The following is a 27,078-nucleotide window of genomic DNA, read 5'->3' on the forward strand; positions in this document are numbered from 1 at the left end:
TGTGATAATCCTAGATATGCTAATATATGTGGAGGGTCTGTCCATCCCTCCATCCACCCATCCGAGGGAGATAAGCAAACTATCCCACCATTCATTGACCGGTGAGAAGATTCCAGCCATACACCATTCCAGCCACTACAGCTACACTGGTGAATACTGGCTAAGCGTCAACCCTGAATTCATCCATCTATCCAAGGCATACTTACACACTGACACAGTGGCACAGTAGGTAAGAGCCTGGCTCTGGGGTCAGGCAGGACTGAGTCTGAATCCCGATTCTCTCTCTCTTCCTAACTGTGTGGCTTTGGCAGGTTACGTACTCTCTAATCCCTAAATTCCTTGCGTGTGACATGGACACAAATCCATGCTGGAAGAATGAAATGAAACAATTTACATAAAGGACTTCACACAGTGCCGGGTCCGGGGTAATCCCCCGACAAATATTAGCTATTACGATCGTGTGGAAGCGCAGGGAGCAGTCGGCAGTCCAGCTGTGGCCTGGGAGGCAACCGTCTTCCCCAGAAGAGTGTTGGCATAGAAAATACAGTTCTGAGTAGGCAGAATGCCTCCTTAAGTGAGATCCTGATATTGTAAAGGTAAGAGGGCCAGGAGACAGTCTCTTCACCCACTGCAATCGTGTATAGTAGGAAAACTGAGTATTGCAAGGACTGACTCACAATCAAACAGCTGGTTCAACAGCAGAACTAATTAAGAATTAAGGTCCCCTAGTTTGGTGTGTTTCTCGGCTGGTTTTTGCCATGGTCACTACTTATGGGGAGACGGTCCCGGGTGGTAAAAGAGCTTCCAAAACTAAAGGCATCCAGAGGCAAACCAAGAGTTAGGGCCTTCTTGGGCCAGATGTCTCAAAAGAAAGGGATGAAAGGCTATGAAAGAAATCTCAGCCTGTTTGGGATCAAAGTTCACATATTTTTTTTTCTGTGTACTAGACGTGAAGCTCTGTAAGGGCAAGGAGTTTGGTGGGCTGTGTTCATTTCTGTATCCCGGGCATCGAGAAGAGTGCCTGGCGCAGCGCAGTGTTGAATAAACAAAATGAACGAGGTTAGACGGTAGGAGTGCTCTGCACGGCATAATCAAGCATGCTCGACTGGGAAGCGAATATTCCTGACGTGGATATGCTACTGGTCACAGGACAGCTTCTGGAGGAAAAGAGATTATGACCTGCCTGTGGTTTCTTTTCCAGTCCTGTCTGCTCTACTGGGGCCACGATGCTCTAGTTAACCGAGGACAAGGGTGCCCACAGCCATGACCCTGGCTCCACTATGGTCCCAATCTCATCTTGTGGAGGAGACGGCAGGGTGGAGCTGTGCCCTTTACCTCTCTGCCCACGTGGAGCTGGAATATGCTGCCTGTAACTTGTGGCGACTCTGTAAACAGTGTCGGACACAGCAAGCTGGAGGAGGGGACGGCCTGTCGTGGCCCTCAAGTCCTCGCCCGAAGCCCATCAGGCATCCTCACTGGAGGAGAAGGAAGAGCCAGCCAGACTCCCCCGGGACTTCCCAGCAACCCAGTCAGTCACCCGATTCCCGATTCCCTGATTTATCGCAGGGACAGGGAAGAGAAGCCCGCACCCTCGTCTCCTTCTGTTCTCCCCTTTCAGCGAGCGACCTTCTGGCTTCCGAGGAGAGACGGAACAAGAGGCGGCGAATATCCCGGGGAGCGTCACCAGGCCAGGGAAAGACAGCAGGCACAACCGCGCGTGCTGCCACTCAAGTCGGAGGAATCAGCTAGGGAAGGGCCAAGGTGACCCCCCGTACTCCCTACCACCTGGACTTGCGCCCCGAGGACGATACGCAAGCCAGAGAGCCTGGCATTTTCTTGGACACTGCGATCAGGGTGGGAATCAGGTGACTCGCTCTCCCCGGCTGCCCCATCGCACTGTACCCTCTAGAGGCTGGGGGGCAGCGCAGGAAAGGAAGACAAAAAGGAAATGACTGGTGTCGGCTGCTTTGGAGACTGGCCCCAGCCGCACACGTGCGCTGGCGCTGAGCCTCTGCCACGCCACGGATCGACGGCCGGGAGAGGCAAGGGGCAGAGGTGACCTGAGAGAGAAAGGTTGGAAAGACGACAAAGGCCGCAGCTGGGGAGGCAATGCAGGTGCAAGAAAAGCAGGAGAGGGGAGCAAACGGAAGGACGGAGGGAAAGGCCAAATGGAGGAAAGAAAAGCAGCCAGCAAACAAAACAAAACAAAACAAAACAAAAAACAAAACAAAAACAGGCTGGGAGGCCCTCCGTATACAGAAAGGAAGAGCAACACAGCCTAAAATCAAACAGGGAGAGCATCTGACTCAGAAAGTGCCCCAAATGTAGGGCCTGCGAAAAGATGAAAAAGAGCGGCTACGTGTGAACTTCAGAAGAGAGACGAACTTTCCAAAAACGTTCACTTTCAGATCTCAGGAGACGTAGCGGACCCTGCCCTACGGTGCGCATTTCCAGAGCTGGGGGTAACAGGTCAGAAAGGGACAGGAGTCTCAAGCTTTTCAAAGCCATCGGTGGGGCGGTGAATGANCCGTCAACCGTTCCCCTCCCAGTCTGTCTGTCCTCCGTCCCCCCCCCGCGCGCATGCGCGCCAACACTCACGCAGGTGCGCGGGCAGGCGGATCGAGTCGTCCTCCATCCTGAGCGCTCGGGGCACTGGAACATGAAGTGGAGTCGAGGAAGCGTAACTCGGCACCGGGCTCTCGGGAGGTGTATACGAAACTCGTTCCTGCTGTTAAAAAGAAGGGCAGGAAGAGGGGAGGGGGAAGAAGACAATGAACGCGTGGAACTGACTTCGGTGTGAAAACAGCCAGAGGGGTGGGGAGCAAACGGGGCAGAGGGCACTGAGCATGGCAGCAACCAGGCTTCGCATCCCTGCTGCTCGCCCTCCGGACGCTCCAGACACTTAGCGGTCTCTCAGACCTCCAGCATTAGGGCTTTACAACGAGGCTGTGGAAGGGCTTAACCTAGGGCTTCTTTGGACTCGGGTCAGTGGGTATCCATTTCCCCTCCCCTCTGTACTAGAGGTTTAGTCAAGTGAAGAGGGCAGACAAGGTGGAGGAAATGAAACAGTATGTCCAAGAGAATGGCTTTAAAGACTACTCTCAAAAATTACTTGTCCAAGTCACATAATTGATGTCACCCATACATTAAAACCACGTTTCCTCTTCTCTGGCAATATCCCCAGCTTCTAATGCAAATACGATTCTGTACTCAGATCCAAGAAGAGGTGAGCTCGAAGTGATGGCTTGGAAATTCTAGATTTAGCGAATAAATCTGCAAGCACGGTTTTTCTATGGTCGATCTATCTCATTATAAACCAAAAATATCCAGGGTTTAATTTTTTCCTTCATAGCAGGGACATATCTGCGACATTCACAGCGTCTCCTCGTCCCTTCGTTCTCCATCTTAAGAGCGCGCTCCTTTCCTTCTAAAGTATTTCAGAGCTCATTCAAGAATTGTCTGCATTTGAGGAAAGCGCTGTCTAATTGAAGGTACTTATTCAACTGACAACTGCGGATCCACTGTTTAAATTCAAACAGGCAGTGTTTGTTAGATCACTTAAAACAACTGGGTGGGATGGGATGGGAAGGATTATTACTAGCTTCAAGTGCACACACGGCAAATAATGGCAAGGAACCAACCATAACGTTCATCTAGACCAGCAGCACAATTTGCATCTCAGATCTATATACCAACTACTTTGACTTAAAGTCCATACATAAATAAACATAACTTCCGTCAGTGTCTGTGGTTCAACTGGGCAAAGCAAAGTGGGACATACGAGGTCCAAAAATAAGTTGGGGGGGGAAGATGAGGAAGATGTCATTACGAAGACAAAAATCAAGAGCCAAAGGAAAATCACAGATGAAAATAAAGCAAAGTGGGGTGTTTATGTTTTAGAAAGACAGCTCTCTAACATTTTGTATTTCATCAAATGTGCAAAGGGAAGTAGGGGGGGTCCCCCTGGCTGTATAACCAAATTAAAGCTTCTCTTCTGCTCAGAGCCTGGAAAGTTTGGTGGTTGTGGTAGGAAGTTTCAATTTTAAATGAATATATACATATTTCTGTAATTTCCGAAATGGAATCGCTGTGCCTTCCCTGAGGCATCCTCTGCAAGCAACTAAGGCATTTAGAATAGTTCTGTTTAAACATACATCCTAAAGTTTCCTGGTGAATTTCTTAATTAAAGGCAGGCGTATACATACTAGATTTCACTTCTATATCAATCGTGATGTCCTGTGAAAGGTCACCCAGAGGCAAAGCCTCCAGCTTCACTTTTCTTGAACTTTGTCAATCACACCTATTTTGAGCAACTCTAGCTTCAGGAAGTTATAAGTTTGGGGGCTTTGGTTTGGGGTTTGGCGGGTGAAAGAGTCAAAGGCATCAACACACCTTTGGGAAACACACAATCTGTTTAGGGGGTTTTCAAAGTGAGATAGGCTTTTGAAGCATTTTAAATGCAGTCTGTTCTTCTAGTTTAACACACTTCAACCCTCGAAAAAAAAAAAAAAAAAACCCAGTCCCAATATGTCTAGATATCTTATCTGCCGTTAACTTTATTCCCAGAAATAGCTTTGTTTTGTTAGGGTTTTTGCAGAAGTGAAACTGTTGATGAAGAAAACATTGTGCAGCCAAAGAGTTTTCAAATGGCATGGCACGAGTGCGAGAAAAAAAAAAAGAAAAGACAGCATTTCATAACATGATGACTATCTCTTAGAGCAAGGAGAAACTCTCCAGATCCCACAACTGGTCCCTGTGAGTGAGAGGCCACGTCATCCCAGCTCCCTCACCCTTCACCAAATCCTTCAAAGTCAAAAAGGGGAGAAACCCAGCCCTCAAAGCAGATTTTACTTGGTTTCTTGGGAAATCTACCTCTAGCCTACTGATAAGAGTCAAGTTAGGTACCACCTTTAAAATGTATGTATTCTGATTGGCTAAATTATCAACTGTACCTTCTCAGGAGGGAGCCCCTGGTGTGTGTGCACATCTGCGTGGTCACCTATCCTTACTGCTATACTGAAAAGCCACACTTCAGTGCCTGCCCTGGGATTTTATGACATGCCCCATGTCCAAACAATTCTAGATGGAGACAGCTTCTGGACTCTCATTCCAGATGATGGTTTCTACTCAGCAATATTGCAACACCCTAAGTATGGGACGGGAAGCTCTTTTTAAAAGGTTCAACGAAGAGATTTGTCAGTATCAGAAGAAAGAGTACTTGACCAGGAAGGGGGGCAGGGGTTGAAGCAAAATGCACTTCTAGGGCCTTGAGCAGTTCGCTAGCAGCCATTACACCCCTACCCTGACCCTGAGGTCAGCAGCCAGTAGAGCCCTGAAGGGACCCAAGAAAGGACATCGCCCAGTATGTGGGCTTCTTTCCTAACAGAACGAAACACACACCTGGAAACCCCACACGGCAGGCTTTGTCTCTCTTTTTGTTAATTTCTAGGGCAACTCACACAGTTCACATTTTTTCATCTATTCCTACAACCATGCACTTAACATCTACAAGGCATAACCAGCACACTACTAGCAATTAGAAATAGGAAACAAACACCACAATGTCAGATGGAGACATCTAGACGGAGAGGCTTAAGGAAACTAAAACATCCAATTTCTCAAATAAAGGAGACCTATTTCCTCATAACTGCCTCTGTGGGCCGACCCCAACAAAGAGGAGGGAGCACCCGCGTACAGCTCAGTCACCTCAAAAGCAAATTGTCAGTCGGGTGAAAACCAGAGGTGTTTTATTTTAACATTACAGACGGGATAACGATTTTCCCCCAGAGGATTATAACCACTGTTCTAATTAAATTAAAATGCTACAGAGAGTGATATTAATGCATTCAAGTGTTGTAGGGGATAAAATGAATACAACATTAATGCATTTGTGTTGACGGGGGTCAACGATGTGACTGAAAAGGCCGTGATGTGGTTACATTATTGTTTAGGTGCTAAAAAAAAATAAATAAAATGTGCTGCTCTCAAATGTGCAGACACAACCTATCAAACCAACCTGCAGAACAAAAGGGAAGGATTGCCATTTCTAAGACCAATTGTAATANGAGAAAATAAGCCTAAAAATAGTTTTAGGCAAGGGATGAAATGTAAATTTCACCAACCATTATAGAAAGCTTTTTCTTCTTCTTCTTCTTCTTCTTTTTTTAAGTTAAATGGAATATGGAGTAAGGTTGTTGGAAGCATTTAAAGACCGAAACCAAAATGAGGTCTATTCCCTGTCCTCCGCCCTCCCCCAAACCATGAAGGGCCAATGAAGGGTACCCACTGGATTCTGCTCATTTTTAAATCGAGTGCTTAGGGAACGTGTGACTAGCACGTAAAATAAGCTTAAACATTTTATGCTCCATAGGAGAATGGGATTTCCCCTCCCCTCTCCCATCCCTCTGCCCCCACCATGAATGCATATTACGGAACAGAAAAGTCAAAAAATGAATATTCTTATCACCAAAAAGGTCTTCCCTTTTCAAAATTGTTCAATGTAGAGCTTCTATAAATCACAGGGATCCCTTGGTGCATTTACACGTTTGTTTTTACACCATCAGTTCTTGAAAGACGCTGAAGGGCTGACACTCTTAGAGCCTATTGCTAATTAAATATTAACTTTCTGGAAATAAAGATAAAGCATTTCTGGAATTGACAAGAATAGAAACAAAGTTTGGTTGCACTTGGAAAAAGACGGTTTGCCGGGTGATTTTAAAGATTCCTCTAAGGCTGGGATGTCCCTGATTGAGGGACTGTTTCCAAAAATAGCCCCCATCCCCATTATGAATGCCAGATTACCCCAAAGATGGCTTCTGAGAGCCATGTATGTTCCTCAGAAGGAAGAGTGTCATGGAAACAGAGTGGTGACCATTTCTCCGGGAAATGCGGTAAAAAATTCTACAGCTGCCCTTTTCATCCGGTTGCACTATGATGTCCCGTCACTGCACTCTAACTGGCAACTCAGACAGTGGAAGGCAGCAGGCACCCGAGATACGGTGGGCGCGCTGGTGACATCCCCTATTTTGAGGGAAGGATCACTTTTTCACCCTGCAGGTTTTTGGGAAAGCTGCCTGGAAAAGCCAACGCTTCTACTACAGTTCGTCTTCTATAGACTGAAGAGAAGAAATGTCTCCTGTGGGAAGTTTATTTACTGCAATTCACTAGCCTCAAGTCTGAGTACACAATTATTTAAGTACACTCTTCTGGCTGTGAAATGATTCAAGGCGGTGGCTATAGCTTGAATTAAATAAGTTTTCATGAACAAGCGCGATCTATACATCACCCAAGACCTGAACAAGGCAGAAACGGCAGCTGCACGGTTTTCGAGGTTTTGGGCGCCATGGATACAGACATGCACAAGAACCTGAACACACGCTCGAACGCCAGTTCCTTTCACTTGCAAAACTACGCTGAATATTTTGCTCGCCCCAACACTTAGCGAGATCAACTTCAAGAACTTGGGAAAAGATGCAGACACCAGGATACACCGTACCAACAGCCACAGGCCATGCCATTTTTGGCATTTCCCCGGAAAAAAGCAGTATCCCTTAGGATCTGGGCTGTACTTTGGGATCTGAGGTATTCAAACACCAACTCTAAGGTAGAAACCCAGCTCCATCAAATCGCAGCAGCAAAGGTGTGATGCTCTCTGTCCATCCCATAGAGGTTCCAGGAGACATCTAGCCCAGCGGCCAGAGCAGCCCTTCCTCTTAGCATCCAGCCCCTCTCCTGAGCACCCCCTGGGTGCTGAGTCAGTAGATTTGTACCACCCAGTGGGTCTTTGGCTTTCAACGCACTTGCAGTAATCTCAGGGGTGGGTGTGGCATGGGAATACTCCGTGCAAATTAGAAGAGGTGGAACTATGCCCCTGCTCCTTCCTTGGTCACACAGATGCCCATTCAGCCATTGGAAGGGGGTGAGGGAGCGAGCGCCCGACGAGCCACACACACACACTGATGGGGAGATCTTGCCGGGAGCCTGGCTTTACTGGTCTAAGAAGGGCTCCTGCTTTGGACACCTGAGAAGATGGATTCAGGACCTGAACTGTGCCAAGTCTACAACTGGAATAGGCCTCTTCCTCACCTTCCTGGCCTAAAATCAGAAGACAGAGTATCGTGTCTATCAGTCAAACCCAATCTAGCCAAAACATCTTAAGCTCTCCTTTTGCCCAGAACTATGTTCGCTATGGACAGCGCGGTAAATAAAAAGAAGTATGAGTGATAGGCCCTGGAGTCAAATATTGCTGTGAAAGGTCATTAGGGTATTTTTCTCCCTATGGTCACTACGAAATACTTCATCATCCCTCTAGCGTCCACTAGGAGCCAATGCCTGTACTAGGCATTATGAATTGTGCCACTATAAGTGCTAGACATTCCAGGATGGTCCTAACACTTAACATTCTGTATCACTTTATAGAATAAATACTTACACCCCTCAGAACATATGTGCCCATCTCAGCTGGAAGATATTCACCGCGACCATCAGGAAGGGGGGCTAGCACTCAAGGAGTACTTGCCATGGGCTTCCCACGAAGCCTTCACTTTGTTTCAGACTCACAATAACCCTGGGAAGGAGGGCGCGATCATGTCCATTCCACACGAGGAAGCTGACCTGAAGCTCACAGGGGTGAAGCAATCCATTCAAGTCCCTAGCTCATGAGGAGAAATAAGACATTGCATTTAAGGAGCACCGCCTGTCAACGGTGGCTTCAGAATTTATGGGGAATCCCAAGAGATAAGTCCAAGCTTGTACAGAATCATTGCAACTTGGGAATATGTCATTGCTTTGTGCCCTTGCTCCTCACAGAATTGCGTGGGGCTCCCGAGAATCACTCAACAGAGCCGCCTAAGCCAGGGTGTCGACTTTCTTAAGCCTATTGCTTATCCTGTTGGGAACACAGACGGAAGGCATAAACACATTTAGCTGAGCAAGGGACTAAATACGACGTATGAGAGAAGTTCTGGTGTGGCCTCAGAGTAGGGGTGGCCATTAGAATTCATCCAAGGACAGGTATTACCTGTGGGACACAATCAGCCGGGCCACCAGGGCATTTACAGATTACTTGTGCATACAATGACTTCACCTGGTATAGAAATCTCACCTGAGATAATTTTTTTTTAATTAAAAAAATTTTTTTATTTATTTTTGAGAGTCAGAGAGACAGCACGAGCAGGGGAGGGTCAGAGAGAGAGGAAGATAATAGAATCCAAAGGCAGGCTCCAGGCTCTGAGCTGTCAGCACAGAGCCCGACGCGGGACTCGAACCCACGAGCCATGAGATCATGACCTGAGCCAAAGTTGGATGCTTAACCGACTGAGCCACCCAGGTGCCCCTCACCTGAGGTAACTTTTGAGTAAAAATATGTTACTTTGGGGGTGCCTAGTGGCTTAGTCGGTTAAGCGTCCAACTTCGGTTCAGGTCATGATCTCATGGCTCGTGGGTTCGGGTCCCCCGTCGGGCTCTGTGCTGACAGCTCAGAGCCTGGAGCCTGCTTCAGAGTCTGTGTCTCTCCCTCTCTCTGCCCCTGCCCTGCTCTCTCTCTCTCAAAAATAAATAAACATTAAAAAAATATGTTACTCTTACCTCTAACATTTTCTTTAACAACAACAAACATTTCCTTTACTCAGCCGCTTTCCTTTCATCTAGGAGCAGCAAATCTAAATGTACAGGTGAGATGCCCAGGAGCAGTGAGGAGGAAAGGCTCTGTCGACATTTCATTCACACTTGCAGTGAGAAGATCTGCACACGGAGAAAGAACAGAGTCTACCTCTAGAAACTGCAGTGGCCACAGTCCAAGAAGTCTTCTCCAACGGTCTGAAAATGGCAGACCCCATTCTCTCAAATAAGGCATGGATAAAGGCACTGAGGATGTATGTAGCCTATGGGGAAGAAAAGATCTACAGGCTTCTCCTAGATGTCTTCAAATATGAGAAGGACTAGTGTAAAAAGAGAGAGGGCTTCTCCTCAGCGCCTCAGAGGGTCGGGCCAGCAGCATATACCCACACACTAGAAATCTGTACGTGGCGTACTGCTCTCCCTCAAGCCAGTGGAAGCTGAGGCTTCCCTAAATGGGGTTCCCACACTGGGAAGGAACTCAAGTTGAACTTGACGATGCCCTCGGACTCCAGAACCTTGTAACTCCTGGTAACTCAGAGCTTATTAGTTACAGTGTGGGCAGAACAGATCCAAACAACGCCTGAACACCACAATCCCCTCCTTTCTCCATCAGAAATCCCTCATAGCGTTCAAGGCTTCTACCAAATATTATTAGGAAAAGCACTAATGTCTAGAACTAGAAGCAAGCCCTTTAAAAACAAGCACCGGTGGGGTTGGGGAGGTGGGGGTGAAACCCAGACAGATTTCCTTATTGTTCTCATTTCAAAGCATTTTAATTGAGATCCTCTCCAACCCGAGATGGTATGAATTTCTTTCCTTTTCTTTTTCTTGTTTTTCTCCCCCTGAATTTCTTAAGTATTTCTGACATGATTCGTAAGCAGGATATCAAGCTGTGATCCCCTTTCGTGCCAGGTTATGGTTTCCAGGGAGGTCTAGGCTTGAAGGATACTTGGCTCCCTTGGCTGGAACCCAGTGCTGATGCAGATGAGGTCACAGGTTTTCGACCTGGATGGGAGAATTAATGCGGGAGCTCCATGGCCCTGACCATACCCCCAATCCCTGCCTTGATGGAGAGGACTGCTTTCCCTCTAAGCGGAGATCAGGTGAGCTCTTCGCTCCTGGCAACGCCGCGAAAGGGCATGTCCTACTGATAGTGGGTCGCTTCGGTGTAAGAAAGCTGGTGTGACTTTCTTTACACCCAACCAGCAGGTGTAAACTCTGGGAAAAATAAAGCCTTGCTGTTGGATTTACCCAGAAATGCCCCTAAGCTTTCTGATCTACCTTTTGAAAGAGGGTCACTAAGTCCTTTCTTCCTAACTAATTCTAATAGCAGAAGAAACAGGTACTTAAATTCACAGCAGCTTATATCCTGGGCACAACAAAGTGGCCAAGTTCGGCTCTTGATGAGATGCTTTCTCCTCCATTAATGCCATTCCCCTTAATGATTTGGCTATTACAATTAGCTGGGATGCGGTGTCCCTGCCTGGGGCTAACGAGTAATGAACTGAGAGAGTTGCTATTTAGTTGTATCAAGGGCGCCATTAGAGAGAGCTTCTCAATTTCTCTCCCCAGAGGAGACATACCTTCCAGGCATGTTCACCTGCCATGTGACTGCCCTCCTAGCGCCCTGGCAGCTCCCCCCCACCCCGGGGTGGGAGCTAAGTCCCGTGGGGTCGTCACACCAGACCTTAAGACCCAGGCAGAGAAAGATCTCGGGTCAGGCTCCTGCAGAGCCCGGAGGCAGAAGCGGCAGAATAAACGGTTAATGCTCAGGTGGTTGCTTCAAACCTGTGCCTTATCCAATGTGTTCCTCCTCCCCTTCCTTCCACCTGCTTCATCAACCCTTCACCCCTCCCCCACGCAGCTTTCTTCTTTCTGTTCCGGCGTCACTCTGGGCTTTGCTCATCTGCACTTCTTTCTTGAACGGCTGTATCCTGGAAGTCTTGTAAAAAGGAAGAGAGAGAAGGAGAGAGAGAGACTAAGGCTTGAACCCACAGCCCCAGCTGTTTGCTGGGGGTAGTTACAGGGGACGCAATTCAGANACAAGATTTACATTCTCATTCAAATAAGACTAATCCAGAGAGAGATGCTAAATAAAAACTGAGTCAAGTCTCTAAAATGGCAGCCCCGAGGAAGAGCTTTGCAGGAAAGCCTACAAGTTCCTTACTGGATCCAGTCCATTTTCAGTGAACCAGGAGACACCCCCAACCCCACCGGGCCTCAATCTGTAAGGCGGAGGAGGCCTGGGTTACGGCCACGACCATGGCCAAATTGAACAAATTCCCTTGCTCTACATATATCAGATAACTCCTGGGCTGCCTCAGGCGGAGAAATAAATAGGAAGAGAAAAAGCCCTGTAAACTGTATACCAAGGGTAACAAGAACAAATTAGATCTGGAAAAGATTTATATCTCTGGAAAATGTTTACTACGAAAATAATTGCAACAGAACCACATAAGAACGCTACACTTAAAAGCGGTGTGAAAGAAATGTCAGCCCTCTCCACAGCGTTGCTGTCTGAGAAACTGGCATATACCGATACCCAACCTTCACTGTCACATAACATTATTTTAAAGACAAATGAGACGAAGCTTATAAAATATTATGAGTGTCTTCAAACAAAGGCTCCCTTTCAATGCAAGGCTTTATGATGACACAGAATTTGAGAAGACCCAAATAAAGCACTACTTTCGGTGTGTGCTTTAAGAATTAAACCTGTCTTGGGGCGCCTGGGTGGCCCAGTCGGTTAAGCGTCTGACTTTGGCTCAGGTCACGATCTCACGGTTCGTGGGTTTGGGCCCCACATTGGCTTCTCTGCTGACAGCTCAGATAGAGCCTGGAGCCTGCTTTGGGTTCTGTGTCTCCCTCTCTCTCTGCCCCTCCCCTGCTCACACTGTCTCTCAAAAATAAAAGAACGTTAAAAAAATTTTTTTTGAACATCTTTAAGAATGAAACCTGTCTTTATGCTGTGAAATGAGAAGCTAACGTAATTAAAACCAAGACAAGACTGACATGACCTCACTATACGACTGATGGAGGAATTAAAGCAGAACTTCTCTCCTTTCCCTGCCCAGACTACCTCTTAAAAAGTAGCATACAAACAACCTTGAATACGGATGACGAATGTCACACACCTGAATTTCCTTTCAGACAAACTTTTCCAGAAGCAATCACCATAGTGGCAAGTATCCTCTACCTATACTACCGATGCTTATCAAAAATCCTAGAAATTCCCTGATTCTAGACACCAGACTCCTGATAGGAACTCGGAAAAGGCATCTTCTCCTTCATTGAGGTCATGGGTGGGAGAAAGACCTGGGAGTTTTGTTTCTGACACCAGACTACTGCGTGTGTGCAAAATGACAGCTGTGATTATCAGAATATTACACCGCTTGAAATAAGGAAATTCCTGTGCGACACTCTTGTAGCCCTGTTGTTAATCCATGCCTTCATTAAAATGGTTACCGTTCCTCGGTATTTGAAAAATATGCCTGAGTTTCCACATACTTCAGGGACTCAGGATCAGTTAACCGCTGAGGAAACAAACAAGCTAAATCAGGTATTCTGAATCTTGGCTGCACAGAACCATCTGGCGAAGCTTTGGGAAGAAAAGAAATTCCAGTATCCAAGTAAATCAGCCAGGGATGGGTAGCTTTAAAGCTCTCCCCCCCCCCCCGTGGGGCCCCAGAGGCAGAGGGNNNNCCGTGATTCCGATAGGCAGACGGGTCAGGCTGAGAATCACCGTCAGAAATCAAGACATAAGTAAATACAGCAAATCAAGACACGTTAACGGATTATCTTTCACAATAGTTTTTTAGAAACCTTACTAACCACTTTGCTGACTGGCCTTCCCTCCTGAGTAAATTGTTAGCATCCTGCCTTGAACCAAACAATGGAGATTATCAGTGTAACACACAAAGTTCCCGAACGATGACTACCTGAGCTACGCAGAAACAACTGCAGCAGACAGGGGTGCCTGTAGTGGTTCCTCTTCTCTCCCCCCACTGCCTCTAGAGGGCCCCCCCTCAAGCCCAGCAGCAGGAAGGCTGCTCTGCTGCCCCCTCCACAGCTCTACACGGAGCCTGCATTCTCAGCACCTGATGTGTGCAGCGGGAGCAAGACAGGGTTAATGAAGGAAAAGCAGAGAACGAAAGGAAACCCATCCCACTTGTGGCCTGCCCCCCTTCCCCCGCTCCCACCCAGAAGGGTCTGTCTTCATGTGTGAAGGCCCTGGATCCCCTTCTTGCTCAGAATGAATCCGCATTAAGTAGCCTGGGGATTGGACAGCTCTTCCCTAGGTGAGGGGGCAGGATCACCACCACGATGGCGCTCAGGGCACATACCATTCGAAAGGGGTGAGGGGGCTCCACTTCCACCCCCACCCCCCACAAGTAACCCTGCTACGAGTGGTTAGGTCTTTACTTTTGCAGACTAGCAACTATAGTTACAAACTATCATCTGGTTATAATTTGAAGGAACAGCTTGAACTCCAACCAGCTGACTTCTTAATAAAATTTTAGAACCCTAAACCAGTAGAAACCTTGAGGCTGCTAAGGCTTTTTACCAAGACAGCCTTCAGTTACCAAAAGCTCTTCAATTACAGGTGGCTCTAGCCTCCTAACACGCCTAGGACTCATGTCACCAGGACGAGCAGAAAACCTGCTCAACAGATGTAGGAACTGAGCCTGACGGGCTAACGAGATCCTTGAATGAATCCCGCAACTCCTCTAGCAGGGGCCAAAGACGAAGGATGCCATCCTTCTCCAGAGTTACCTTTTGCCTGTAATGTTTTTTTTTTTTCTTTTTAAACATTTATTTATTCTTGAGAAACAGAGGGAGACAGAGCATGAGCATGGGAGGGGTAGACAGTAAGGAAGACACAGAATCTGAAGCAGGCTCCAGGCTCTGAGCTGTCAGCCCCAGAGCCCAATCAATGCGGGGCTCAAACCCACAAGCGGGGAGACCATGACCTGAGCCGAAGTCGGATGCTCAACCGACTGAGCCACCCAGGCGCCCCATTGCCTCAAATGGCTTTTAAACTCTCGCTTTTAAGTGGCCCTTTCGGGGCAGGGTAGCTTACTTAAGAACCTAGCAAGCAGAATGATTTATTCACTCCTTGTTTTAAAAAATAAAACACTCTCAAAAGAAGTCTCTGGAAACCGAAGTTCTTCCTATAAAACAAAATCTGTTTAAGGTGCCAAGCATCTTGATGTTATCAGTATTTTACCTCCTCTTCCTCGTGAGCAAACTACAATTCTGAAACGGTGGGAGACTCATGGCAAGAATGTGACTCTGTCATGTGAAATTCACTCAGGTGTTGAAACTACTACAGCAGATAGTAATTCTCTTTGCATCTTTAGAAAGCGACTTGCAAACCAAGCTGTGAAAGCAGCCTACAGCGTTGCCGCCAGTCAGGCCTCACCACTGGTGTCAACAACGCCTCGAACAGGGAGCTGCCAACAACTGAAATCTATAAATAGGAAGATCTGGAAAGTTTAAGCAACGAAGTTGAAATAGGGACTCTGAAAACCACTTGGAGCTGGTAGGGTTCAAACAAGAGCTAGCCAAGGGCTACTATTTCCTTTAACGCTGCAGACTTCCGGGTTACTTATATTTCTTTAGGTTCCTTGTCACAGGCAAATCAAACCTCTGCTGACAATCACCAAGAATTGTGCCTGAAGAAAAGGATCTGGGTCTGAACAGACACAAATGACAAAGCATTCATGTGGGTCTCTGTCTGCATGACAATCAGTGGTTTCCCAACGGATGAAAATGCATTTGAAAATCATCCGAATCAACAGAAGCAACCTCAATTAACTTACTCTTAACCGAAACCTATTTTCCAAGACCCTCTGTGTCATAAGCCCATCCATCTAAAAAAAAAAAAAGCAGAGTTTAACACAATAGGGAAAAATAGTCTCTAATTTTGGAAGACTAGCAACTTTCCCTAAAAAGTCCTAATAATACTTCCCATGGATCCAATAAGACATTATCTAGACCATCACTGTTCAGCAGAAATACGATGCGAGCTATGTGTGTAGTTGAACGTTTCGCTAACAGTCACCTTTTAAAAAGGGACAGGTAAAATTAATTTAAATAATATAGTACATTTAACCCAATGTAGCCAAAATACTCTTTCAACACATAAAGCAATAAAGTTTTTGAGCTACATTCTTTTTTTTCCCATACTAGGTCTTTGGAATCTAGTGTTTGGTTTGGGTTACAGTTCAAATCAGACCCCAAATTTTCACTGGAAATACTCGATCTGTATTTAGATTTCACAAAATCTACAGTCGAAAAGGTAAATGCACATATGCAAGCTGTTCCAAACACACTTAAAAGATTTTTAACCAAAATCAAGCACGTTTTAAAATTAAAATGGGATACGCTAGGAATTCCATTTCTCTGTTGCACTAGCTGTTTCTGGGGCTCATTCACCCCATCTAGCTACGGGCGACCATACTGCATATTGTCCCAGGTGAGAGCCTGGGACAGCGAGCACCACACAGGAATGAGTGGGGGTCACAAGGTGTGATGCCAACCCACGTCCTTTCAGAAACATCATGAAGTCTGGGTAGGTAGACAGAGACTACACATGACCCATGTTCCTCTTCTTGGATTTCTCCTTCTTTTTTTAAAATATTTATTTATTTTGAGAGAGAGAAAGAGTGCAGGTGAGCAAGCAGGGGAAGGGCAGAGAGAAAGAGAGACCAAGGATCCCATGCAGGCTCCTGGCTCAGCACGCAGCTGACTCGGGGCTCCACCTCACAACCATGAGATTATGACCTGAGAGCCAAAATCAAGAGTCGGACACTTAACCCTCTGAGCCGCCCAGGCGCCCCTCTCTTCTCGCATTTCTCCAATTACAACGGTCAGTCATTAGGGGCACCTTGGTGGCTCAGTCCATTAAGCGGCTATTTCTTGGTTATGGCTCAAGTCATGATCTCAAGGTTCTTGAGTTCGAGCCCCACATCAGGCTCTGCACTAACATGGGGGAGCCTGCTTGGGATTCTCTTTCTACCCTTCCTATTCTCTCTCTCTCTCTCTCTCTCTCTCCTTAAAGAAGACTTTAAAAAAAAGAAAAAAACACAACAGTCACTAGAGGCCTCTAAACTGCATTTACAGAGAAGGACAAAGGAGACAGAGTGCTTCCTGTCCCTGTACTCAGTGATGATGAGCCTCTCAGAACTCAACAGAAAGAATATAGAGGAGTTTAGACTCCACCAAGAGAAGTCTTTTACTTTCTTCTTCTTATAAATATCTGTCTCCCTCACTCGATCGCTTGCTCGCTCGCTCACTCTCTTTACCTTCCTTTTCTTTTTTTTAATTTTTTTTTTATTATTTATTTATCTTTGAGACAGAGATAGACAGAGCACAAGCTGGGGAGGGGCAGAGAGAGAGGGAGACACAGAATCCGAAACAGGCTCCAGGCTCTGAGCTGTCAGCACAGAGCCCGACATAGGGCCCGAACCCACGGACCGTGAGTCATGACCTGAGCCAAAGTTGGCCACCCAACCGACTGAGCCACCCACGCGCCCCCTCTTTACCGTATCCTAAAAGACTTCCCTGGGAGTTGAAAAACAAGCTCGTTCAGGACGCCACCTTGCAGCTTCAGCTCTCCTCCGCAGCTCAAATTATCACTGTGCTTGGCAACCTCTTCTCATGTGGATGGTCTTGAACTTGGCCACAACCTGTCTTAGGTGATACCCAGAAATAACCCACGTGCAACTCCTTAGGTTTCAGGACTCTGTTTTCATACTAATTATTTCTACCATCTGCAATTCTTGAGCCGCACAAAAGCGGTTCAAACTTCTCAGAAGACACTTTGCACTCATCAGAGAGAAGACGTATCTAGTTAGGAGAAAACAGAATTAAAGCGGAAAGTGGAAGTGAGGCCCTATACGCAGTAAAAGACACGAATCTAAGTTCCTTGAGAGCAAGTCTGGGTCCAACTTGTGCTCAACCTGCCTGGCCTGGCTCAGTGCAGCAGGTCTAGCTGCTGAAAGGAACACAGGTGCTCCAGGCTGTGACGGATGCTCGCCCGGAAGGACGTCCCCGCATCCCCTCCCCCCACACACTCAATCTCTTACTCAGACTAACCTTCCAGTTTCAGTGCAACTTGCATTCAGTTTTCTACCAATTCTAGTCATCTGTATGTGCCTTCCCGTCCTCGCAAGGCTTAAAACACAAGTTTAAGCCTGAACACCGATTCCCTGTACACTGATTCTTCCCACAAAATCCACAAAAGGAGGGGGGGGGGGGGGGGGCGAACTTGAGCTTCAGGTTCCTCGGCTATAAAATGGAGACGCCTGTACTGACGGACTGACGAGGTTTTGAGTAAGTCAACTGAGTTAGAATACGTGAAAGAGGCCATGCAAACCATGTCGCGTTCTCGTTCCCACTACTTTCAGACCTAGGTTCAAAGACGAATGCTGCCTCCGTTGTCCACAACTCTCGTCAGAAGCTAGGAAAAAAAGTTCATATGCCTTTTCTCACAGCATTATAACAGTTTCTTTGTGCACTATAGATCACTGGGGAGAGAACACACAGTGTTTTCGTTGGTCTGGGTGGCTCCGCTGGTTGAGCGTGTGACTCTAGATTTCAGCTCAGGTCATGGTCCCAGGGTCGTGGGATCAAGCCCTGTGCCGGGTTCCGTGCTAAGCACGGAGCCTCCTTGGGGTTTTCTCTCTCTCTTTCTCTCCCTCCACCCCACTGCTCTGCCCCTCTCCCCTGCTCTCCCTCAGATTAAAAACAAATAATAAATATTTAAAGAATAAATTGCACTACCAATAGGGGTAAGATGAAAAGCTCCACGTGACCCTGAGCATCTGAACACCCAAATAAACACCCGGCTCTTTCAAATCCACTGTCAATCACATTCTAGTTCAATCAAATGTTAAGACAATTTTTTAAAGTTGATTGTAGGATTTTAGCTCTAGCATCCCAACCCAGGACATTAAGCAGTTCCCTCCGCTCCGTGGGCTCAACTGCCCATTCAGGGCCTCCTCTCCTGCCTCGACCTCTCCTCATGTCAGGCCAAGCCTCCCCAGTCTGCACACGCCTGCCCGCCTTTGGCAGATCTGCCCTTGAATCTGGATCTAGGTGCCGTCTTCACAGTTCCTCATTTCCAATTTGATGGTTTGCAGGAGAGGCCTACCTCACTTTCACCTGCTTCTCAGGCCCCCAAGAGCACCCTGGATCCCCAGACCCTCCTACCCAGCCAGGAGGGAAAGCTGTCATTAGCAGAAAACTCTGCGTGAGCAGAGATTTCTCTATTCTGTTCCCCTCACACCTAGAGCAGTACCTGTTGGCTAACACTAGGCACTCATTGTTGGATGGATGGATGGATGGATGGATGGATGGATGGATGGATGGATGGATGGATGGATGAATTGAATGAGCCTCATTAGAAAATCCCACCAAGAACATTTCTTGATGCCAACACAAACTTATCATTTGTCTTATGATTTTCCCCTAGGGTCACCCAGTGACTTACCGGTAAAGTTTTAAGTACAACTATCTACATGAGAATCTTGCTACCAGCTGCCTCAGCACCTCTTACTTCTCGTCTCCTGGAGGCATGTTCACTGCCCAATTACCCAGTTATGTGACTTGGTTTGAGGCCTTGAGGTGGTTCCAAGCTCCTGCAACACCTTACCTACTCTGATCCCATCCCATCAATTCTGCTGCCTCTTGAGATAGATCCTTTGTAATGTGATTATACTTAGTCCAGTGATGCCATCTTTCCCCAGAAGTACTTTAGAAACACCTCATTTGGGGCTTTCAGAACCAATTATAACAACTTATTGCTCTTCTTTATATCTGGCCAAAAACAGTTTTAAGTACTCATCAGACTTGAGACCAAATAATTTCGGCTATTTCCAAAATGTAGATCCCGCGCCCTAAGGACCAAAGTTGTTCATCTCTCTAATTACCTATTTAGTGTTTGTCTCTCAGATAGACTTAAAAAAGTGGCGACAGACTACGTTTGTCTTGTTGACTGCACTACCCCAAGCACAGAGCCCGATGCGCTGTAGGGGTGCAACTAATGGGCGAATGAATAAATGAATGATCTGAAGTCCTTCCTGAAAGATCTGTCTTTGATTCAATGAATACATGCCTGACACTACAGGGAGCTGAGAATATGGAGATGAATAAGAAGAAAAAAAGTATTTTCTTTAAAGAGGAGCTTAAAGGCTAGAAGAGAACACAATGTTACGGAAAAAGGAAAAATATGTAGTGTCAACTCTTACGTAGCATCCACATGTATTATTTCATTTAAATGTCCCAGCATTCAAATTAAGTGTGAGATTTTAATCCCCATTTTAAAGACTAAAAAGTTGGAATTCGACAATGTGACATAACTTGCGCAACATGAATAAGTGAGAAGCCAGTCTTTGAACCCAGAGCCTATGAGCTGAGGGCCTTTCTTCCATGACACCAAGCAATGGGTATACAATTCAAGTAAATGCTTTGTCCTTTGAGTGACTATCTCTGAAGGTCTGAAGGAGATAACACGTAAGTGACCAAGTGCAGATTCGCATACTCCTTTTAACCTTATCCCTACTGCTCTAGAAATCACATTAGGTGGCACAGCAAGTCTGATTTCACTAAGACCTCCAAAGACCGGCTTCCCTTAGCTGTACTTTCACGGGCATCAAGAAACTCCAGGCTCCCTCAGTCGGAGGTCCACGCCCCCCATTCTGTGCTGATGTTGGGGCAAAGGTACTCTTAGGAGAAGCTGCCACGGGAATGTCGGTGGACCCACCAACACCTAGGGAGGGGTGGGTGTGGATTAAGAAGCAGATAAACATTCTGTACGTCCCTCTCTCTCTGACCCTCCCCTGATCAAGCTGTCTCTCTCTCTCTCAGAAATCAACAATACAACATTTAAAAAAAAGTTTTTTTAAAAAGAAGCAGATAAACACTGGTACACATGGAACTGGAAGGAATCAGAAGGCTTGGCAACAGGAGCTAGCATCTCCAAAAGGGACCACATGTCATGAATTATTAGGGAGACTTCTCGCTCATTCTTACTACTAAGTACATGGAGAATGGAGACTTTCAAGTTTTACTTTAATGACATTTTAAAGAGATAGAAGTTTCCTATTGTTATCACAAAAGACATTAATGTCTAGGGATCATGTCTCCCCTTCTTTGATTTCTTTGGTCAGTTCTCAAATTGTTTTTTGCCAACCTAGTGAGGAGCTACAGCACGGGAGCACCTAAATGTGTTTTCAATCTTGGCCCTGGCACTTACCGCATGCCTCTGCACAACTCTGGGCAAGTTACTTACCTCCACAAGCCTCAGTGGCTTCACCTACAACAGAGGGTAATCACAACACTGAGCCTCCTTCAAAGGCTATGAGGACTGACGGGCATGATACACTAGAACTTAGCATAGGACTTAGCACGTAAAACGCTTAATAAGTATCAGTGACGGGGGTACATATGCCAAAATTGTGGTAAATCTTAAGGACATACAGATACACACACATACAGATATGGTCATTTCTGAGATGGCTTGGTGGCTCCATCTGTGGTAGATTCAAGATATCACAAACTTACATGTCATTGTCACATAATCGCATCAAGGACTGTACAATAAAAGACACAACGCTCACATAAAACTGTTACTTATTACAGGATTTAAGTCACCTTCAAGCGCTGTTGCAAATGATCTATTTCTAAGCAAGGAACAAAAACAAGGGAAATAAAAAACACAAAACAGAGACATGGAAAGACTCAATTCCTATGAAGATGCTGCAATGGAAATGGCCACTGTCAGGTCTACATGTCCTGGTATGCTACCTGGATTTGGCAGATATTTCAGGAGAGCGATCTCAAGGTGCTTTCTACACCACTGTTAGTAATGCTCTGCTAAAAGGTAAACACACGTTTGATTCTTTCGATGAACATGTCAGCGACGACAGCTGAGACACCCAGAGGTCTGCTGAACAGAGGTTTCCCCACCGCCTGCCACAACGATCAGTTATCAGCGTTACCCACATTTACAGATCAACTTTTCAGTATCGTGGGGCACGGGAGTGGTGGTGTGGAAGGTGCCTAAGAACGCGCGCATTTCGTTTCTTACATGGAGGGGACTTTGTCTTTGCGAACGACATCTTTTCTCCCGGTGTTTCCATAACCATTCAGGGGCAGCGTCGCCCAGGAGGACAGCCTGGTATAATTATTAGGGACGCTCACGGTGTCCTTATTCTCCCTTACCTGTAACGCCTTTTCTGTAACCTCTGAAAGCAACAAGGAGCGAAGGACAAACACACGGCGGTATGTTGGGGAGTCTGGTCCAACGGGAAGGGCCACAGGAAAACAAAGGGTTAAGAGGGAGATAAAATGCATTCAGCACCTTCTATGTGCCAACACTAACATTTGACACCTTTTGGCTTTATAAATGACAAAGGCCAGCCTCATCAGCATAAAGAATGCTCTTTCTGATGCCAATGGTACTAGAGTTCCAACCAAGGTATGCTGGATTTCAAAGCCACGATCCCTTTACGTTTCCTCCCCAAAATGAGGAGTAAGGATCTGTGGCAAAAGGAAAGTGGCATTACGGACTCGTAAAAGACAGTAAAAAACAAAATAGATTGGAAAGTTTTTGAGAGTCTGAGTGTTTCCCAGGATGACTGTGTACCTGGAGTTGGACGATTTAGGTAGAAGCGAACATGTGCTGACATCTGGGGTAATGCATCTAGGGCCACTGCCAAGATGTCCTGACAGCAAAGTTTGTTCTAGGTCTTCTAGAGGCGGGAAAAGGAAAGGATGTCCGTGTATCAGGTGCCCCCAGGGAACCATGGCGGCCACCCACTCCCTCCCTGGCAGTGACAAAGCAGTACATTCAAATAGCATGGTGTAAGATGGTAGAAAAAGAGGAGGTAGGTAAAGATGGGTGGCAACGCCCTACATATGTCGAAAGGCTCATGTTTAAAGGAAAACGTCCTCCGTGTGAACAGGGCTTATGAAAGGGACTGGAGTCCATTTTCTCGCTGACCTCTCCTGCTTCCTGCTTCCTGCTTCTTTCCTCATTGTATGTTTGAGCAGAAAAGGGCCCTAGAAACCGAGACCAGTGTCCTCACTTTTCAGATGAAAAATCTGAGACCAAGAGAAGTATCTGAAAATCACACTTCTTGTTTCAGAAATTAGGTAGTTATCAGTTCTCGTTTTCACTTTTCACCATACACTGTAGTAAGGAGCGAAAGGGCAGACCAAAAACAAAAACCAAACCAAACCAAAAAGAAAACCCCCCAAGAAACCAGAAATTTTATTTCATAGTCCCAAAGATACCCCTACTCGTCTCCAATTTCCCTAATTCCGTGACTACATGCTTTGTCTCCTCTACCACCAAGGGGCATTAAAGGTTTGCACCACGTCATTCACACGCTCTTGTCTAAGTCACTTCTAAGGCCAAGTTGAAGGTCAGGACTGTGGGGTGGAAGGATTTCTCTTCACTCAGGGCTCCCGGCACTGGTCACCTCCTTGAATGACCAACCATCCTGGCTTCCCTGGGGTTGAAAGGGTTGCTGGGATGTGGGATTTAGGTGGTAAAACCAGGAAAGTCCCAAGGACACAGGGACAAACTGCCCCCCCCCACTGCCTATAGCAGGGCCACTTTCTCAACTGAGCGAATGAACCTGGACTGATAAAATGTATTTAGCTGGAAGTCTGAGCTGGCGTGACACCAGCCAAACGGTCGCTAACATTTCAAGTGTTTAAGAAAAGAAAGCAGGATAAAGATTAATGACTATAAAGGGCCTTCAGTTTGGGGAGGAAGGTATTCTCAAAGTCGGAAGTGTTAAGTCTATAAAAGAAACAATATGAGAATGCAGTGGGGCTTTTTCAGACCTAACAAGTATGACTAAATCTCTGAACACTTCCTGTTCCGTCCCACGTTTTTCTGAAATTCGCTTTTCCTTATCAGCCAAGAAGGTAGGAAAAAAAATTGTTTCTCTCTTCTCTTCTTGAGAATAACGGTGGGGAATTTCAAAAACCTCCAAAGCCTTCTGAAGTTGAGCAAGCTCTTGCTTCCGTATAGAAATATTATAGAAAAACAAACAGCATTCGTTTTCCCCTGGAAGCATCCTCCATTCTTGCTTTGTATAATCTGAGGTAAGAAAACCACCTGATCAGAAAAGAGAAATCCTCACACTCAAGTCGCACCCGTTCATTTGGCCGTCTAGGGATATTTTCAATCAAAACTTGGTTGTTGTTAAACACGGTGCCAGGTGCTGAGAATACAACCCCGGACGTGGGGAATATAATTTCATTTTATGCACCGCGGGATCCTAAAGAGCAAACACTCCCTTTTGGACTGATTCCTGACTCTCCTTGGTGCAGTGGAAGGGGACGGTCGCCTAACATAAAACTTCACGCGGAGATTATTCCTCCCAGGCAGCGCTACCCCATTCTCTGAGAGCAGTGCCCCCAGAAGGCCATCTCACTTTCGCCTTTTCTGGGTCACCACACACACACACACACACACACACACACACACACACACACACACACACTGGAGACGCTCAGCCTAGAGAAGGCAGACAGGATGTGAGCCGAGGAGGGAGGTACACCGGGGAGCAAGTCCATGGGTTCCCCTACTCACAAGAACGGCTCAAAGCTGCCTATACACATATTTGGGGAAGGCATACTCTCCCACCTTCTCTGATGTCCTAGAAGCATCACATGCACCAGATAAAGTCAATTTCTAGGGAAGGGGAAAGGGCAGCCCCCCAAGAGGCCAGGGGGGGCTGGTTTACTCTCCAGGGTGGGAAAGGTTTACTCTCCTTCCACGTCTGCTCTAGTGAGCTGACTACTGTCCCTTCCCAAGCAAAAGGAGGAAATCAAATCAAGCACACAAGTTCACCCATGTTCTGCCGTGGAGACAGCGGCCCCCGCCACCATCTGCCCCTGCAGGATGAGTCTGAAGGATCCAGAAAACAGGGTCGTGGGAAGGCAGGGCCAGAAAACCTGTCCCCTCTGCCCCCAGCCACACAGCCAGGCTAGGCAACAATGCCACCTCTCCCAAGCGTCCACAGTCATTGAACTCTGCTAGCCCCCCGGCTGCAACGGGCCTTTTGGTCTTCGGGAAGATCTCCGGGTCCTGACTACATGCAGGCCTCCCGGGATATCTCCGGCCCTTAGTGACTTGTGCCTCTGTGCACACACAATCGGTTTCTTTGTGCCGGGCAATCCCAGACCAGGAGCCTTACTGGACTTCCTCTATTTATACAAGACTTGTCAAGCCGGTTGTGCTGCTTTTCGGCCACCTTTCTTTCCAGATGCCTCTAAAATGCCAAGCTACCAGGAAGCAAGTGAGGGACAGGGTTTTCTCACCACCATCCCAAAGACCTACAAAGCCACGCATAGGCTTCGCGGAAGGCCTGCTGCCATGCTCTTAAAAGGTGGAGTGTGCTTTTAAGGACTGTAAGAGAACAGTTGTCAAAAGTAAGGTCAAAGTCAAAGGCACTGTGTTTCCATCATTACTGCTGGACTCTTTCCAGACGAAGGAAAAACGCACCCCTTGAAGCTGGCAGCAAGTCCTGTGGTTGCATCAATAATAATTTTCACTTGTGCCGAAAAACCCCCCAGTAGCACATAAATGTTCATGAGCTCCCCTCTCTTACTTTGCAGAGCTAGAACACGTGGCAGGGAGAAATTAACTGCCCCCGTGAATCAGCAAAAAACCAAGGGATAGAACCCACGGCAGCTAGTCTTCCTGCTTTAGCCCACACAGCTGCCACAGCCCCTGGGAAAATGGTTATTTTTTTCACTACAAAGAAGATGACCTTCAACATCAAGCATGTAAAGTAAAATCTTGAAAGACACCAGTTATTTTGTAAAGAGAATCAATAACATAGAAGCCTAGGGCGCAGTTCTTTCCAGAGGTCAAGATGGTATCTAACCAAGGTCAAGACCATATCAGCCAAGAGTTCAAAGACCATTATCTTCTCCATGGTATTTATACTGAGATGGCCTCAAGATTAAGGAAGAAATCATCAGGTTGCCAGCAGGCCCACCAAACAGGACTGGGGAACTCTCTCTTTTGTGCACATGTAGCATGCAGGGGACCCCGGGAGTGACCCTCTCAGATCCCCGGACAGACCACTTGTTGGTCACGAAGGTCACCTACTGTTCTACAACCTGACCTCGCCTGTTCCCAGGTGGCTGCCTAACACCTGTAAGGACCTTCAGGAAGGTCCTTCAGTTAAAGTTATAAAGCCTTTGAACAGGTCTCTGATTCAAGGGCGCCTGGGGTGGCTTAGTCGGTTAGGTGTCCGACTTCAGCTCAGGTTGTGATCTCACAGTTTGGGCGTTCGAGCCCCGCGTCGGGGTCGGTGCTGACAGCTCGGAGCCTGGAGCCTGCTTCGGATTCTGTGTCTCCCTCTCGCTCTGGCCCTGCCCTGCTCACGCGCTGCCTCCCTCTCTCTCAGAAATAAATAAATGTACCACCCGCAGGTGTATACCCATGAGTACACCCAGAAGATCAGATAAAATCCCGAAAACATGGGCAAAGTCCATCCGACAGCTGCCCCTTCTCAGCCATGAGCCAGCACACCTGGCCATTCGGCAACAGTTCCTTCCTTCAGCAGATCTTACCTGCCTGAGCAGGGAACAGCAAATAAGACTAAAACTAGTTCATGTTCACTGCTATGGGCTCTCACAGTTGAGCAGAACTCAGTTTAGAAACAGAAACTTAAAAATTTTTTAAAGAAAAAAGAAAACTTAAAAAAAAATAAAAAGAGGGACACCTGGGTGGCTCAGTTGGTTAAGTGTCCAACTTTGGCTTGGGTCAAGATCTCATGGTTCATGGGTTCGAGCCCTGTGTCAGGCTTTGTGCTGACAGCTTGGAGCCTGGTTCAGATTCTGTCTCCCCTTCTCTCTGCCCCTCTTCCCCACTCACACTCTGTCTCTCTCTGTCTCAAAAATAAATAAANTAGAACCTTAAGCTATTGCAGATCGGTTCAGCTGGAATGCCATTTTTGAGCCATCAAAAATAAGAGATAATGCCTGTCCAAGTGTTTTGTAAGCTGTAAAGCCCAATATACAATATTACCTATTAGGATATCAATATTAAATAGCTAAAAGTAGAATCTGAAATTGTAACAGAACATTGATAAAAACCACCCAGTAGCTATGGGAACCCATAGGGCTAAAGACTGAAGACATCAGGCGCAGGAGGTTGGTTACTATGTAAAGAGGCTCAATTTGAAAAAATCTTTTAAAGTGGTTTAAACACTTAATTAACAGTAAATAAGTTTAAATGATTTCCTGACATTATAAATGTCTACAACCCAATTTGACAGTAAAACTAGTGTCATAAATCTTAACTGTGAAGGGGATCTCCAAATAGCCTCAAGGCCAGCCCAATCACTCTACCACCACAGAGTAAATATGATCTAATTTTTAAGGTGTAGACCATTCTCTTATGAGGCACACCAGTGCTTATGG

The 27,078-nt window shown here is 46.6% G+C and overlaps 1 protein-coding gene across 2 annotated transcripts in view; it reads right to left on the reverse strand.

Annotated features, from left to right (window-relative positions):
- The window catches only part of ETV6 (ETS variant transcription factor 6), a 251,975-nt gene that overhangs the window by 147,848 nt on the left and 77,049 nt on the right, over positions 1-27,078 (reverse strand). Inside the window, exon 2 of one of the 2 annotated variants that reach the window (XM_077756469.1) lies at positions 2,599-2,725. In XM_077756469.1, the coding sequence (XP_077612595.1) occupies positions 2,599-2,725 (127 nt within the window). Of the gene's footprint in view, positions 1-2,598; positions 2,729-27,078 lie in introns of both variants that reach the window. The other variant, XM_077756468.1, reaches the window with a different exon arrangement.

This window comes from Crocuta crocuta, unplaced genomic scaffold (assembly GCF_008692635.1).
Source record: "Crocuta crocuta isolate KB4526 unplaced genomic scaffold, BGI_CrCroc_1.0 scaffold262, whole genome shotgun sequence".
In the NCBI taxonomy this organism is placed as follows: domain Eukaryota; kingdom Metazoa; phylum Chordata; class Mammalia; order Carnivora; family Hyaenidae; genus Crocuta; species Crocuta crocuta.